Here is a 15,962-nt window from a genome sequence, read left to right on the forward strand (position 1 = left end):
TGTGACATCCTTAACCCACAACACTGATGTGTTATTCATATTCTTATCTGTTTTTCCCCATTTTCCATAAAACGCGATTAGCTCATTTAAAAAGGTTTTGTCTCATAGCTGTGCACAGGGTACCGATAGCCTTGATAAATCATTACATTTACATTTTTCCTCTATAACAATTAGGCTGCCTGAACAGTGAGTGCGGTTATAGGGACAGAGAAAGGGCTAAGGGAACGAGGAGGGAGGGGGCGAGCAGACCGAAACACGAGGGGAGAGAGTGCAAATAGTCTGCAAATCTCACAGGTGTTGGAGAAGTCCGAGCTGCGCAGCCGTGGGAAGCGTTTCGCTGCTTCAGCGAACTTCAGACGGTACAAACTCGACATTTCCTCCGTAATTTGTCGGATAACTGGGACAATTAAATTAAACCATCGCTGCCTATCGCTGAAGAAATGGAACGGGCGCGCCGTTAAAGCGAGTGATTTCTACTTGTTATGAGTTAACTCGCATCTCTCTTTTATAAACCGAGAGCTGTTTCGGCGGTGAAATCCGCTCGCTCTTTCTAATCCTTCGGCTCGCTCGGCAGCACAACGCGAGGAAGCAAGCGCGCGCGCGTGCTGCCTGCCACCACGCGAGCCCTCTTCCGTGCTTGCACGCGATGACGGCAACTTTTTTAATTGCGCTTACCGACTGACCCGCTTAGGAGCTTTAAAAGGACGGGGCGCTGCAGGAGGGTGAGTGTTGCTGAACTTTACTGCAGAAGCGCGTCCGCTCTCGTTGAGCGTTCAAAGTTGCGCTCCGAGCTGCACCGTCGCTACATCCTCGCGTGGGGAGGACGAGGAGTGCAGGCGTGACAGATTTGTTTAAATGTGCTAAATATGTTTGAATTGTTGTCTTTTGATGCTGTTTCCGCAGGATGGTGACCGAAGAGAAATTACAGTTCTCTGAATGACGGCACGAAAAGGTAGCGAATACCGTAGCGTGCAAAATAGTGATCACGCAACGTCAAGTTTATTTGTCTTTTCACGTAAATGAAATGTCTTTGCTGTAAAGTGTTAACCTACATTGACTGTGTTACTGATGGAGGTTAACTTTAGCCTGTCTGATTTCCTCATCTGTTTTTTTTTTTTCCAGTTATGGAATTTTATCAGTCCCCATGAAAGCGATGGATCAGTGCTAAAACAAGGCATTTTCATATTCTAAGACACCAGAGACTTTTTCCTCAGTCTTGAGTCGGGGACTCCTACAAAAACGCAGAGCTAAATTTCATTTGGCAAGAGAATTTCCAAGTGTCAGTTTAATTTTATTTTCGGTCATGGAGCATTGAAATTCTCCCTTGATAAAGTGAGCTCCTGGTACGCCTGTTTTGCAAATATCAGATTTTATGATAGCACATAACCTCAACTGAATCGAATTTCACAATTGTTTCCTTTGTCAGCTACTGCTAAAGTGCCCCCTTTCTGAGCTGTGGGACAAACATTTTCACTGATCTGGGATAAAAGAGAGAGCCTAAAAGAGCCTTGCGTGCCCTAGAGGAATCCCCACGTAATAACAAAGCTTGTAAAAGGGGGGAATAGAATAAAGAAAAAAAACAAACCAACATTTGTGTATTGAGTCAGAAAACAGAACATTCGTAATAACACGAACAGTGCTGTAATTATTGTGCTCAGAGTGCTGTAGCACATAGGTGAACCAGAGCTCAAAGATCTCATCTGTGCCCCTGCTCTTCTCTCTCTCTCTCTCTCTCTCTCTCTGTCTCTCGCTCTTTCTCTCTCTCTTCCACCTGTCAATCTTCCCCGTCTTTCTGTCAACTCCCCCAGCCAATTCTACCCACAGTCCCTCAGCGACCATTCCTCTCTGTGTGCTCCACGCTCTTTTTGGTCTATTTACATCACTCACAAATTATCCATTATCTTCCGCCCATTGGTCTCATCTATCCTTAGACATCTTCGCTTCTGAGTTCTATTTATATATGTTCACATTTTAGAAACTCACCATAACTCCTTTCTGTCATACCGTTAGTCTGTGTTTTTTGTTGAGTCCGCGGTCCACGCTGGCGGGCACCATTCCGCCCAAAGGAGACGAGGACTTTCTCGCCCTGGCTACCTCTCGGATCAGCCGCCGCAAGCGCGTTATAGGGGCGGCGGTGGGCGTAGCCATGGTTCTTATTCTCCTGGTGGCCATACCTCTGTTGGTCCACAGCACGAAAGGGGGAGGAGCCGGAAGTGCAGGAAGTCGTTATGAAATGCTTGGCAGTTGCCGGATGGTCTGTGACCCCTACACCCCTTCACAACATGGCCAAGAATTGACGGCTGTCTCCCCGCCACCCCCCGATTTCATGAACCGAAGAGGAAAATCTGCATACAGGGGGCCTCCAGGACTCCCGGGACCACCTGGACCCCGAGGACCTCCTGGAGAGCCAGGAAAGCCTGGCCCACAGGGACCCCCGGGACCTGGTCCTAATGGTTATGTGCCCTCTTTCTACAGCCCGAAGATTGCTTTCTATGCAGGCCTGCGCAAACAGCATGAGGGCAGCGACGTGCTCAAGTTTGACGACGTGGTCACCAATGTGGGCAACTACTATGAGCCCAGCACTGGCAAGTTCACATGCCCCCTCCCTGGTATCTATTACTTCACCTACCACGTTCTCATGAGGGGAGGAGATGGCACGAGCATGTGGGCAGACCTCAAAAAGAATGGACAGGTGAGACTGGCGTTATATCACCTTTATTCATTGGTCATGACTGGCGTTATATCACCTTTATTCATTGGTCATGACTGGCGTTATATCACCTTTATTCATTGGTCATGACTGGCGTTATATCACCTTTATTCATAGGTCATGACTGGCGTTATATCACCTTTATTCATAGGTCATGATTGGCGTTATATCACCTTTATTCATTGGTCATGACTGGCGTTATATCACCTTTATTCATAGGTCATGACTGGCGTTATATCACCTTTATTCATAGGTCATGACTGGCGTTATATCACCTTTATTCATTGGTCATGACTGGCGTTATATCACCTTTATTCATTGGTCATGACTGGCGTTATATCACCTTTATTCATAGGTCATGACTGGCGTTATATCACCTTTATTCATAGGTCATGACTGGCGTTATATCACCTTTATTCATTGGTCATGACTGGCGTTATATCACCTTTATTCATTGGTCATGACTGGCGTTATATCACCTTTAATCATAGGTCATGACTGGCGTTATATCACCTTTATTCATTGGTCATGACTGGCGTTATATCACCTTTATTCATTGGTCATGACTGGCGTTATATCACCTTTATTCATAGGTCATGACTGGCGTTATATCACCTTTATTCATTGGTCATGACTGGCGTTATATCACCTTTATTCATTGGTCATGACTGGCGTTATATCACCTTTATTCATTGGTCATGACTGGCGATATATCACCTTTATTCATAGGTCATGACTGGCGTTATATCACCTTTATTCATAGGTCATGACTGGCGTTATATCACCTTTATTCATTGGTCATGACTGGCGTTATATCACCTTTATTCATTGGTCATGACTGGCGTTATATCACCTTTATTCATTGGTCATGACTGGCGATATATCACCTTTATTCATTGGTCATGACTGGCGTTATATCACCTTTGTTCATAGGTCATGTTTTTGACATTTATGAGCAGCTTTTGTTAGCTCTCTACAGCTCAGAGTTGTTCATGTTGTTGCAATTAACATATAGCTATCTATATACAGTATGATATATTCTACTTTAATATCTAGAGATTACAATAGAGATTAGAATTACTGTAGAAATTCTTTTTTTTTTCCTGTAGTCAGTGATGTGTAAGACCTTGGAGGTTCACTGCATTAGTTCATATTCTAGTGAATCTATTTCATAATAATCCAACTTTCTATAAAATGACATTGAAAGCTTGTTGAGGGAAATTCACATAACATGTTTTTCGCATCTCTAAAATATTTTCTGTGAAACATGTTTGTAACATGGTTTATTTCTGGCAGACTGTTGTGAGTTAGTCTGCTGATACACCTCTACAGAATGCCATGCTAGCACCCGTGGCTAGGTTGGTTAGGTTGGCATCAGTGGAAGATCAACAGAGCTTGATTTCTTGCTTTTCGTGAAGCTTTTGTAAATGTGGTTGCCTATGCTCAGTCAATGGATCTTTCCCCACAGATGTTCCTATCTGAAGCAATATTGCCATAAGCACAAGTGTGTGGTGAATTATTCCACAAAAATTATTATTTTTGTGGAATAATTCACCACACACTTGAAAAGCTGAAAATATTGTGGGCACAAAAATTATTATTTTTGTGCCCACAATATTTTCAGCTTTTCAGAGGTTTTTGCAGTTTTGCAGCCCAGTAACTAACCCTAACCCAGAGCATGATGACTGTAATATGCTGTGTAATTAAAACATATAGTACCATTTACCTGTAGCCAGCTTGTTTACTCTCCATATAATGTCCCTTTGGGATATGAACATTGCATTAGATTTCAGATAGCTTTCACAGAGGTGCTCCTGGGTTGAGTCACAGCTATCCAGTAGGCCTTCCCTGCTCATGACTCAGTTGCTGATGTTGTCATTGTGAAGGTCCCTCTCTGCCTGTCATTAAAGGATGAATCAGCTGTGTGTATGTGTGTGTGCATGAAAACATGGTGGAGTTGAGTGCTTGGTGTTCTTTAAAACTGCTGAGGTGTTTGACAATGGATTGTTTCTATTTATTCCTCTCAGTCTTAGGAAGTTTTTGCTCACCTCTGTCACCTTTGGCTTGCTCTGTTGGGGCTCGGACCCAGATATATGTAAAGCTGCTTTGTGACAAGCTGTTGTAAAATGTGCTATATAAATAAACTTTGCTTGCTTGCTTCAACCAACCGTTACTGCTTTACTACTGAGTTTTAGGTATATAAACATAATTATGTTGAATATTAACTATAAAACCCATAGAATGCATCCTGTGTTACTGTTAGCATCACAACCAGCACAAAACAATTCTCTACTGTAAACATCGATGCAAAATTAGACATAAGCAACAGAAATAACTGGGATCCATTGGGAATGTTGGGAAACTGCCTAATGCTGTAGGCTGGGAGTTAAATTGTAACAGGCTTTTACGATGTAAAACTAAGCAGTTTTGAAACTGGCCTGTTCGTATCCATGTTTCTCATAGGATGACAGACTACAGCTTTATTTAATTTGTATTTATGTGAATTAATGTGAAAATATTGCAAAACCAGTCCTTTGGCAGACATATTCAGCACAGATACAGTTTTCTGAAGCTTCGGTGAGTTATTTGCATAAAGTCACATAGTTCCTTGCTGAACTGAAAATCTACTTAATGTATAGTTCTCATTTTAAAATCTAAATTAAACACTTAAATAAAGGACAAACCAACTCATCAAGATGGATGCTGACATGTCTATGCAACATGGAAATTAAAGGGTTTCCATATTTTAGCATTTAAAAGAAAACAAAGACTATTGTGATCATTTGGATATCAGCACACATTAAAATTTTTACAATAAATGTGAATATCCACATTGACCTAACTTTAGCCAGACTAGATGTGTGGCTGTTTGGCATTGCTACTGGTGTAAAGGTCACACAGTGAGGAAGGGGCTGTATAGGACAAAATATGGGGAAAAAATCAAAGTGAAAATGTTTTAATAAACATAAAGTACATGTATATGCTGTTTGGTTTTGGTGTCCTCTTGCAGCCCTTGAGTTGGATAGTTGACGTATTTCCAGCAGTGGACAGTAGCTTCTTTTTTTCCAATTCCTATGACAAGCCCTAGTGGCTGGCCTTGTGACTAGCAGGCAATCAATAATATGGCACTTACAAGTGAAAAGACAAAATATAGCTTGCCATTTGTTTCGATATTATAAAATGGGTGAGGTGTGAGGATGCACTCCCAAGATTGTGCCACATGTTTTGTTTCCCAGTAGAAATTATTTTAATCATGTTGTATAATTTAGCAAATATGTATTTGATTATAGTTATTACCAGAAGTAGTTAACAGATGAGCTTGTTGAAATGGTCTACAGCGAAATCTTAGGTGAACATTACTGCATCAAGAGTGAAGTCACTAAAACCACTCTGATCCTTGAAGGGAAGGTTTTCTGGCTTCTTCTTTAGCAAACATCATTTCTGTGTCTTGATTGTCACCGTAAAGGGGATGCAGCACAGATAAGCAGATATGACTGTCGGGGTGTGGACAAGCAGGTTGGCACTTCCAATAAATAAATAATGAATGGAAAATTGATGGCTTATTCATCCAGTTGTCTAGTCCCCTGACACTAATGAAAGACTAAGGGCAGAATATGGACAGCACAGGAAAAATGTGTTTTATGAATGATCTTTTCTAAGGGATCAAGAGACATGACCTGTGTGCATGAGACATCAAGTGATAAACTCATTCACCCTTCAATTTTCTATGTGGCGCGAAAGTCTAAAGGAGCACTGGCGTCTTTATTAATAAGCAAAAGCTACAAATTGCCCGTTTCTATTTAATTAGGCAATGAATACTGAAAATGTGCTTTTTTCTCACTGTTGACGTTTCTGACAGTGCGAAGGCACACCTTGTGAAGAGAAGTGAAAGCACATTAAAGAGGTCCTATAGCAGCCGTGTACAGTTTAGAATTGTCATGCTAGTCTGCTCCTCCTATTAAATCATTCATAACTCCTAGATTGGATCCTCTACCCACCACCCTTACGCCTCTCTTCTGTATGTTCATTGATTGCCCATTAATTATCTTTTCACTCAATTTAATTATTTAACCCCATCTCAGTCCATCTCAAGCCCATCAGGTGGCTGTGCCTCACTAGGGTGATGCACCTTGTGTCACTCCGATAGAGAGAGAGCTGTGTGTGGATATGTGAGTGGATTGCTGGCTTCGTTGGTTTAATGCGATATAAAAAGAGAGCGAGAGAAGGGGGAAAAAGCCCTGCAGCAGAAATGGATCATAAAAACCACCCCAGGCCATATAATGAAGATTGGACAGTGGTAACACCAAAGCGAGTCTGATGATAAGACAGTGGCAGCACCAAAGCGGGTTTGACGATCAGATGGTGGTTGCACCAAAGTGAGACTGATGAGTACATAGTGCAGAACGTAATCTGAAAGAGGCCCATGGATATAAATATACCACATAATGAATCAGAATACTGAAAATGCAAGTGGATGATTTTGACAGATGTTGAGAGAATTCAATTCCCAGAGGTGTCATCAGAAAGGTTTTACCAAACATCAGGGATTATGGTAAGTTTTATGGTAAATTTAGGTTTAATCTAATCCTTTCACACTTTGCCTCAGTGCATGAGAATTTTCAGTCATCTTATATAGTTCCAGCTGAGACTGAAAAAACTAGAACTCCAGAGGATGGCTAAGGAGCACCATGCACAGAGAGAAAACCAATGTGATTGCATGAGTGCCAGGACTGCGACATGGAGAGCACAGCCAGGCCACCCAGAGAGGGAGACAGAGAGGCAGGGAGACAGGCAGAGAGGGAGACAGAGAGGCAGGGAGACAGGCAGAGAGGGAGACAGAGAGGCAGGGAGACAGGCAGAGAGGGAGACAGAGAGGCAGGGAGACAGGCAGAGAGGGAGACAGAGAGGCAGGGAGACAGGCAGAGAAGGAGACAGAGAGGCAGGGAGACAGCCAGAGAGGGAGACAGAGACATGGAGACAGGCAGAGAGGGAGACAGAGACATGGAGACAGGCAGAGAGGGAGACAGAGAGGCAGGGAGACAGGCAGAGAGGGAGACAGAGACATGGAGACAGGCAGAGAGGGAGACAGAGAGGCAGGGAGACAGGCAGAGAGGGAGACAGAGACATGGAGACAGGCAGAGAGGGAGACAGAGACATGGAGACAGGCAGAGAGGGAGACAGAGAGGCAGGGAGACAGGCAGAGAGGGAGAGAGACATGGAGACAGGCAGAGAGGGAGACAGAGGCAGGGAGACAGGCAGGGAGACAGGCAGAGAGGGAGACAGAGGCAGGGAGACAGGCAGAGAGGGAAACAGAGGCAGGGAGACAGGCAGAGAGGGAGACAGAGAGGCAGGGAGACAGGCAGAGAGGGAAACAGAGAGGCAGGGAGACAGGCAGAGAGGGAGACAGAGACATGGAGACAGGCAGAGAGGGAGACAGAGAGGCAGGGAGACAGGCAGAGAGGGAGACAGAGGCAGGGAGACAGGCAGGGAGACAGGCAGAGAGGGAGACAGAGAGGCAGGGAGACAGGCAGAGAGGGAGACAGAGGCAGGGAGACAGGCAGAGAGGGAGACAGAGGCAGGGAGACAGGCAGAGAGGGAGACAGAGACATGCGGGGAGGAGACAGGGAGGCAGGCAGAGAGGAAGATAAAGGCAAGCGGGGGGGCGGGGCAGCCTGACAAAAAGATCAGGCATGGGAGAGGATGATGGATGGCTCACTAGAACTGGGCAGACAGTGGACAAGGGGGGGATGAGGCCACTGCAGGGCCCGAGAGCAGGGACGAGCGGAGGCAGAGACAGGAGGACAGCCAGCCGACGTGGAACAGCCAGCCAGGTTAACAAGGTGTCTTGAAGAGAAAAAAAACACACAAGAAGGCCATGTCTAGACGTTTGCATTTGTTTACCAATTAGGAATGTGTGTGGACTTCAGGGTGTTAATTAAATCTGCGAGTCCCTGATGGCTCCTCCTGGGTGTATTCAGCACGCTGTTTCACCTGGTTGCGGGTTACTGTGCGCATCTGGTGGAGCTGTCTGCACCACCGCCGTGATGGACAGTGAAAGCCGCTCTCAGGGGGACTCAGCAGCGTGGCTGAGCTGGCCAGCTCGAAGCCAGACCCCAGGAGTCACAGGCTAAAGACTCCTGGCGGTGTGGGCATCAGCAGGCAGGCAGCTGCCAAAGGCCACTTAGCCATTACCTTTAGTAAATCTTTCTAGTTTTCCGGGTCCTCCAGGTGACCTTTGGGCCACCATACCCTCCAGCGTGTCTCTAGATGGCCTGTGAGTTACGAGGCTGAATCCAGTGTATCGGTCACATTTCGACACTGACCGAAATGGAAATAGTATTGACAAGGGTGTAAAAGTCAGAAGCAGAACGGGCTGATCTGGGCAAATTTACAGTTTCACAAAATTTAGTCTGGCGCCTTCATTTGGATTCTGGAGAAATGCATTCTGATAAATAGTGATGTGATCAACAGATATTTTTTTCACAGAGAGTGGACAAGGATTAGTTATGTAATTATAATTGTGCCTTTCTTGATACTTAATGGCATCAACTTCATATTTCTCCTGATTAATTTGATATAGGGCCCAATCAGTTTAAAAGGCAACACCCGCTGAAAAATGCTCACTGCTCATTTGTTTGCTGTGTCACAGCACCTGCTGCAGTTGAAGTGAATTAATTAGCACACATTAAGGGGACGTGGATAGTTGTATTCTCTTGCACCATCTCTTTACAACCACTGCCTGCCCCAGCCTGTGAGCTAAGGCTACTATCCAACAAATAAAATGTAGTCACAGTTGCTTCTGTGAATTCTTCCTTTACCAGCTTGCTTGGTGTGAGAGCGTTTTTACTATCTGGGGTTGTTCTCATACAGGGGTTGGCTTAACCACCATTTGAAGTCTGTTCTCTGATGGTGGTGTAACTGGAAGATGTAAAAATATGAAAAGATTTGTTCGGTGGCCATGCCAGCGCGCGCGTTGGAGGTACCACCTTTATTGTTCTCTGAGCCATTAGAATAATGAGCTGTTTTTCAGCGTCTTGTGTGTAATGCTAATGTGGACTTGGTTCACAATACAACAACAGGCTCATATGTCATCTCAGGTCCTGTGCTGCCATTTTCCCCTCCCTGGTGCGGTTTTATTTTATAGTCACCTGTCTCTGCTGTGCATTTCCAACACAATCCGTGATGCAAGCTGGACCAACGCACATTTGATCCTCTCCTTCATTTAACCATTTCTCCATTTTTTTTCCCTCCAGTGTCATGCGCTCCGTTAATAGATCACCAAAAGGTCGAGTTCACTCACACAGTAGTGTAGTAAATGCCATCGCCTGTCTGTTAATGACCAATACCTACTGTAATAAATGTCTGCTCAAGCAGCATCACAGACATGATACAGTTGAGGTATAATGAGAGAATGTGTTATACTGTTAGTCCTTAATTACCAGATGGATTAAACTAGAATCACAAATAAATGAAGAACTCATAATGACGGAGGAAATTAGTTCAATGTGCAGGACACCTTTTTAAGACACTTGATTATATGCTCCTGAAATCCATAAGGCAGCCCATAGTCATTTATTATAGAATTAGTGTAAGCCACATAATTTGCTATAGGTTGTATGTTCTTGAACCATATATTTGAAGTGCTCGAATACTGTGCCAATTAACCATAACTTTGTGAACAAGTAAAAAGATGACTTGTCTCACTTTAATCTTGTTCACCTCTTGGGGCCTGGTAGAGCTAGCTATTCAATAAATGTTCAGTTTCCAGCCCTTTTGGAGTCCCACTCTCCCTCCTCAGCAATGTGCTGGGTCCCTTAGGTAAGTTTAACAGCTACTTTCCCATTGTCTCCACTCTAAGAGGTCTGTACATCACGGAGAATGAATCCTGTCAGTTTTATTACCGCTGGAGCACAGCAGCAACTGATAAAAACAAAGCTTCATATACTCTCCCAGCTCCCCGGTCTCACAAAATAGCCGCGCTTGATCGGTCTGTTATCCTAACCCCCTTCCACTCTTCCTCCTGTCTCTCTCTCTCTCTCTCTCTCTCTCTCTCTCTCTCTCTCTCTCTCTCTCCCTCTCTCCCTCTCTCCCTCTCTCTCTCTCTCCCCCTCGCCCTTCCTCTCCCTTTTGCTCTGTCTCTTTTCCTCTCGCCTCGTCTGTTTCATGTCTCCCATCTCACATCTCTGCGCTGTGTGTAAAATGACATCGCAGCTGCGCCCCTCTTCCCTCCCTCCCTCCATCTCTCCATCCTTCCCCTCTGTTTAATGGTGCCCCTGGTTTGAAAAGTCCTGCGGTGGGCCCGCGGGTCCTCGCTCGCGGCCGGTGCCGAGATCAAGTTGGCGTGGCGGTCTGAGGGTGGCTCTGAGGAAGATGTCAATATCCGTCTCCACTGCAGTCCACTGTAATCCTGAAACGCCGGCCTGCTTCTACCAACCCCCACCCCCCAAGACAACCTTTCATTTCGCCTACATTTGATAAATGTCGGAAAACATCAAGCGAGCCGAGCTGTGTGCCCGCTGCCCGCTGACAGACACGCTGTAGCCCCCCAAAATACAGAGGAACAATGGAAGTGGGGGGATGCGGGGTTTAAATGCTCTGTAATGGGAGTCTGCTAATTAAAGTGGCCACTCACATTTTGGTATTGAGCCCGAGAGCAAGTCTGAGGGAGAGCCTGGCTCTTTTTCGTGGTTAGTGAAACTAATGAGCAGGACGACATATGCTCAGCATCGACGGGAAGAGGAGGCCGGGCCATCAATGTCACTTACACGGATAACGTGTCCCTCGTATTGAACGACGCAGATGACAGCACGTACATGCTCAATATTTCTGCCCTTTTGGTTTTTCAGCTTTCAAAGTTCTAGCTTGCATTTCAACATTTGTGTGGCTAATGATTTACAAGCAACAATTTTAGAAATGACAGCCTATTTAGATGTTGCAGTTCTAGTTTATGGATGTTAAACCCACTAGGTTCAGGAAGAGAGGTCACACATATCAGTATTTGATGATACATAACTGGTAGTATGCTCCATTCAATATACAAATTATTGACTCATTCATTCAGCAGCTACAGACTATAACAGTGCTAATAAAGTGCTTGTTAGATTATTGCTGAGAGGTTATGAGTGTGTGTGTGTGTGTGTGTGTGTGTGTGTGTGTGTGTGTGTGTGTGTGTGTGTGTATTGGGTGTTCTCTAGGGACTGCCGTTCTCTCCCCATTCTATCCTATGTTTTAGACTGAACATACACATAAAGAATACTGACATAACCTGAATAACATATAGACAATGCACAGTCTGTAATATCTTCAATGAAAACATTCATGTCGGTTAAATGTAAAACAAATGAAGCACTGTTTTACAAGACTACCGTCACATTGTGTATGGATAGTGCTTTATTTATGGATGTATGCAGTTATTGTATTCATACAAAAGAGCAGTTAATTCTATTAGTTTGCCCTGCTTATTCTGTATTCTGCTCTTTTCCCCACAGTATTTAGGGTTCGCACTCACACACACACACACACACAATATATATATATATATATATATATATATATATATATATATATATATATATATATATATATATATATATATATATATATATCAAACAATAGAATACACAGGGTTATAGGCCATAGGAAATATTTAATTTATTGGCTGCCTCTGTATATATTTTCCCCAGTGTGTGTGTCCCATTAGGGAAGCTTGTCTGGAAAGCTTGACAGAGATTGAGCAGTGACACCATGGTTAGACATTGAGCAAAGCACTAGACAATCGATGGCTGACATCTGACAGCAGATATGCTGCTTCTTTCTTGGAATATTTCAACAAAACATGTCCAGAATTGTTTAGAATACTAAAGTAATCTATACTGCAGGATTTAAAAAGACATGCACAGGATTCAGTCTGTGTTCAACATGCATGGCTCTTTAGGCTCTTTAGGCTCCTTAGGCTCCTTAAAAATGCGGGACGTGTTATTAAGAATTTCACATTTTTCTGTCAGATGAAAAAAAAGTAAATAAAATAAGATGCGCCACATTATCACATTCAGTTTTGTCAATTTTATTGTAAGGTGTCTGCACCCCCTTAATTGTAAGTCTATTCGAACGTGTATCTGTGTGCACATGACCAAGCACGGTTTAAAATGTTAACAAAAAAGTAAAAGATCCACTCCTGGGAGTCAATACGGAGGGTCCTTGATGCAGAATTTAAATAAGGCTGGTGTCTGTAGACATGTGGCTCTTCAAAGTTGTGCACAGGATGTGTTTCCCACATTAAATTCAACAGATCGATACGGCAAAGAGATACAGTGTGTGTTTACATCCCTCCACAGCAAGCCCCTATTCCACAGGTTGGACCACATGACCACTAGCATTAAAGGAGATCAATAGGAGAAAGTGTGGAAGTAGCCCCAATCTATTTAGTCTTGCCTGTCACTGTCAGACAGCTCACGAAGCCATGCTGTATTACACCACTGAAACAATTAAAAAAGCCCTCTATATGAACCTATCAATTAATGGAACATGTCAAATTAAATACAAGGATACATTTAAGGATTGTACTTTATTAGGATAAATTCACAGTAATACATTTCATATTTTAAATATTAACAAACAGAAAATATGTTCCAGTATACTGGGCTTCTGGAGTCTGTAATATTTACTCACCACACTGAATATTGCCCTTCTGTCTGCCAGGCTTGTTGTTATGCTTGGCCCACTGGCTATGATAAGGGCTGACGAAAGTGCGAAGTGCACGCGCGTCTGCCTGTCCTTCCTCTCACTGCGCCTCTATTTCTCTCTGGGTGACAGGTGAGGGCCAGTGCCATCGCTCAGGATGCCGATCAGAATTATGACTACGCCTCCAACAGTGTCATCCTGCACTTGGACGTGGGGGACGAGGTGTGTGTGCAGCTGGATGGGGGGAAAGTCCACGGGGGAAACACCAACAAATACAGCACCTTCTCTGGGTTCCTCATCTACCCCGACTGACTGCTTTCAGGCCCTGCCGTCTCGCCACCCTGAGATGCTGCTCAGAACACACACGCACACACACACACACACACACACACACACACACACGCATTTTCTCTCTCACACACACACACACACACACACACACACACACACACACGCATTTTCTCTCTCACACACACACACACACACACACACACTTGACAGAGGGGGCAAGCACATGGTTTGATGCTGAGTGAAAGAAGGGCTCCATGTCATAATGAGCAAACTACAACTCTCATTAAAGAAGTGCATTTTCTCACATAGTTGTATGTGTACGCAAATGATGGAGATACACTGTACCTGTACACCTACACGTTTCCCAAAAAGTGTATTGCATATAGAAATATATCTGAAGGAGTGTTCTCCTCCCTCAGCATTAGGTGTACGTGTGTGGTTGTTGTTAATATGAGTCTCATCATTTTTGCATGTCATGCAAAGCCCAGTTCACTTCAGAGGTATTTGGCTTTCCACTGGAAGGCTTGACACACTTTGATGAAGCTGGATGCCATTGATACGTATGGCTGAGGTCTTGTGGAAATTATTTCATTGGTGTTATTTTCACTAACAAGGGGATTGATTGGCTAGTGATGCGCAACAGGAATTCAATACAATGACATATGTATGCGCGCACACACCACTGTGGGCTGTGATTAATCTTAAGTCCCCTGGTTCAATTCATTTGACTTAAAGTGAGCACTTCGGCTGCATGTCTGGAATCGGAAACATGGCCCGTGTGCGTGGACACATGGGGGACGTGATCGACACACAGTGACTGGCCACACCTCTGAGATGTGCAAACATGAATTTCCAATATATTTAAACACACTGGCAGAGAAAAAAAAAAACATTAAAATATTGAATTAATCTGTAGTGCTATTCAGTTCAACTTATTAATCATATGATTCTTACTATTAATTAAGATAATGACTTTATTTATTTGTGTGTGTGTGTGTGTGTGTGTGTGTGTGTGTTTGTGTGGGTGGGTGGGTGGGTGTGTTTGTAGCTTTATATGAATATGACCTAAAATTGCCCCAAGAAAAGGTACAGGTATGGAATTTAATTGGGTAATAGGCACAGCGCAACAGTCTTAATTAAACACTTTATTGCTGAAAGTAGCTGGCACAGTGCACTAAGTTCTTGTCACAGGATAATAATATCATTTGAATAACTGTTAAATAAACAAACAACCACATAAATATGTAGGAAATAGTATGCTTGAAGTATGCTATGTTAGTAATTATTAGCAGCCTTCTGCTTATTTCTGCATCAAGATTATAAACCATATTTGATAATAATCTTAAATGTTAATAGTGTTGGTGTTTGAATATTATATTTATGAACATTTCATAGATAATCAGAAAGAATATGTAATAAACACATGCACAGTAAGTGCAAGCTTATTTAAAAGTGCTGAGGGCCATGTAAAAAATGTTTTAAAAAACTCCAAAGAAATTAAATTGAATTAATGCAAGCAATTAATTAATAGCCTATTTTAAAGTATTAATTCCCTGACATTTCAGACTATGCTGTGTTTTGTGTGTGTATGTGTGTGTGTGTGTGTGTGTGTGTGTGTGTGTGTGTGTGTGTGTGTGCGGTATTTATGGCCAATAGTGTCTTCCATTGTGCAGAAATGCATCATTAAGAAAGACTCCCAGCATCTTACAGTGTTTTCATGTGTGTGCCATTCCACCTCACACATCAGTGAACTATTTATGGATGATTCAGTAACTCCTGTTGTAACCCTATGAGGTGCAGGAGGAGTAGCTGTGAGAGAAGTCAAGCCATGTACAAATAGAACAAAATACAAATACACGGCGCATTAGTATATCGATAAAATCTATAAAAAGCCTCATTTGCTCCTCATCAAATGACTCAAATGTAATAAACAATGTTTAAATTTCACCGACTCATTTATCTTTTTATATGTGTATAATGTATTGGATGTACCAAATAATGTCACACTGTATAACTTGAATGTTGGAGTTACTTGATATATAATTATAATTTAATATCAGGATTATTATAATAATTACATTTAAATATGTGTGAAATTATCTAATCTAGTAATTCAATACAAACATCAGAATTCTGTTAACCATATAAATGTTAAATATTACAAAATAATTTTCAAATAATAAAAATGAAGAAACAAACAAAAGGTAGAAAATAATGCCCCCCCCCCCCCCTTAAAAACAGTAACAGGCAAGAGTGGCTTTGGCTGTACCTGGGTCAGTGC

General features: G+C 43.0%; 1 protein-coding gene across 2 annotated transcripts; it reads left to right on the forward strand.

The window, feature by feature from the left end:
• Positions 1-332: 332 nt before the first annotated feature.
• c1ql4a (complement component 1, q subcomponent-like 4) lies at positions 333-14,678 on the forward strand. Of its 2 annotated transcripts, XM_081707253.1 has the most exons (4): positions 333-722; positions 904-952; positions 1,123-2,692; positions 13,523-14,678. In XM_081707253.1, the coding sequence occupies exons 3-4, from the start codon at positions 2,147-2,149 to the stop codon at positions 13,700-13,702; spliced, it is 726 nt and encodes a 241-aa protein (XP_081563379.1). In that variant the 5' UTR covers positions 333-722; positions 904-952; positions 1,123-2,146; the 3' UTR covers positions 13,703-14,678. The 2 variants fall into 2 exon arrangements, with proteins under 2 accessions (XP_081563379.1, XP_026886166.2); XM_027030365.3 differs by lacking the exon at positions 333-722 and having other exon boundaries at positions 785-952.
• Positions 14,679-15,962: the final 1,284 nt, after the last annotated feature.

Source organism: Electrophorus electricus, chromosome 24 (genome assembly GCF_041902795.1).
Source record: "Electrophorus electricus isolate QZ-2024a chromosome 24, ASM4190279v1, whole genome shotgun sequence".
NCBI lineage: Eukaryota > Metazoa > Chordata > Actinopteri > Gymnotiformes > Gymnotidae > Electrophorus > Electrophorus electricus.

Coding starts and splice junctions, on each gene's coding strand:
- c1ql4a (XM_081707253.1), top strand. CDS start 2,147: ATGGTTCTTATTCTCCTGGTGGCCATACCTCTGTTGGTCCACAGCACG. Junction 2,693..13,522: donor ACCTCAAAAAGAATGGACAG/GTGAGACTGGCG, acceptor TCTGGGTGACAG/GTGAGGGCCAGTGCCATCGC.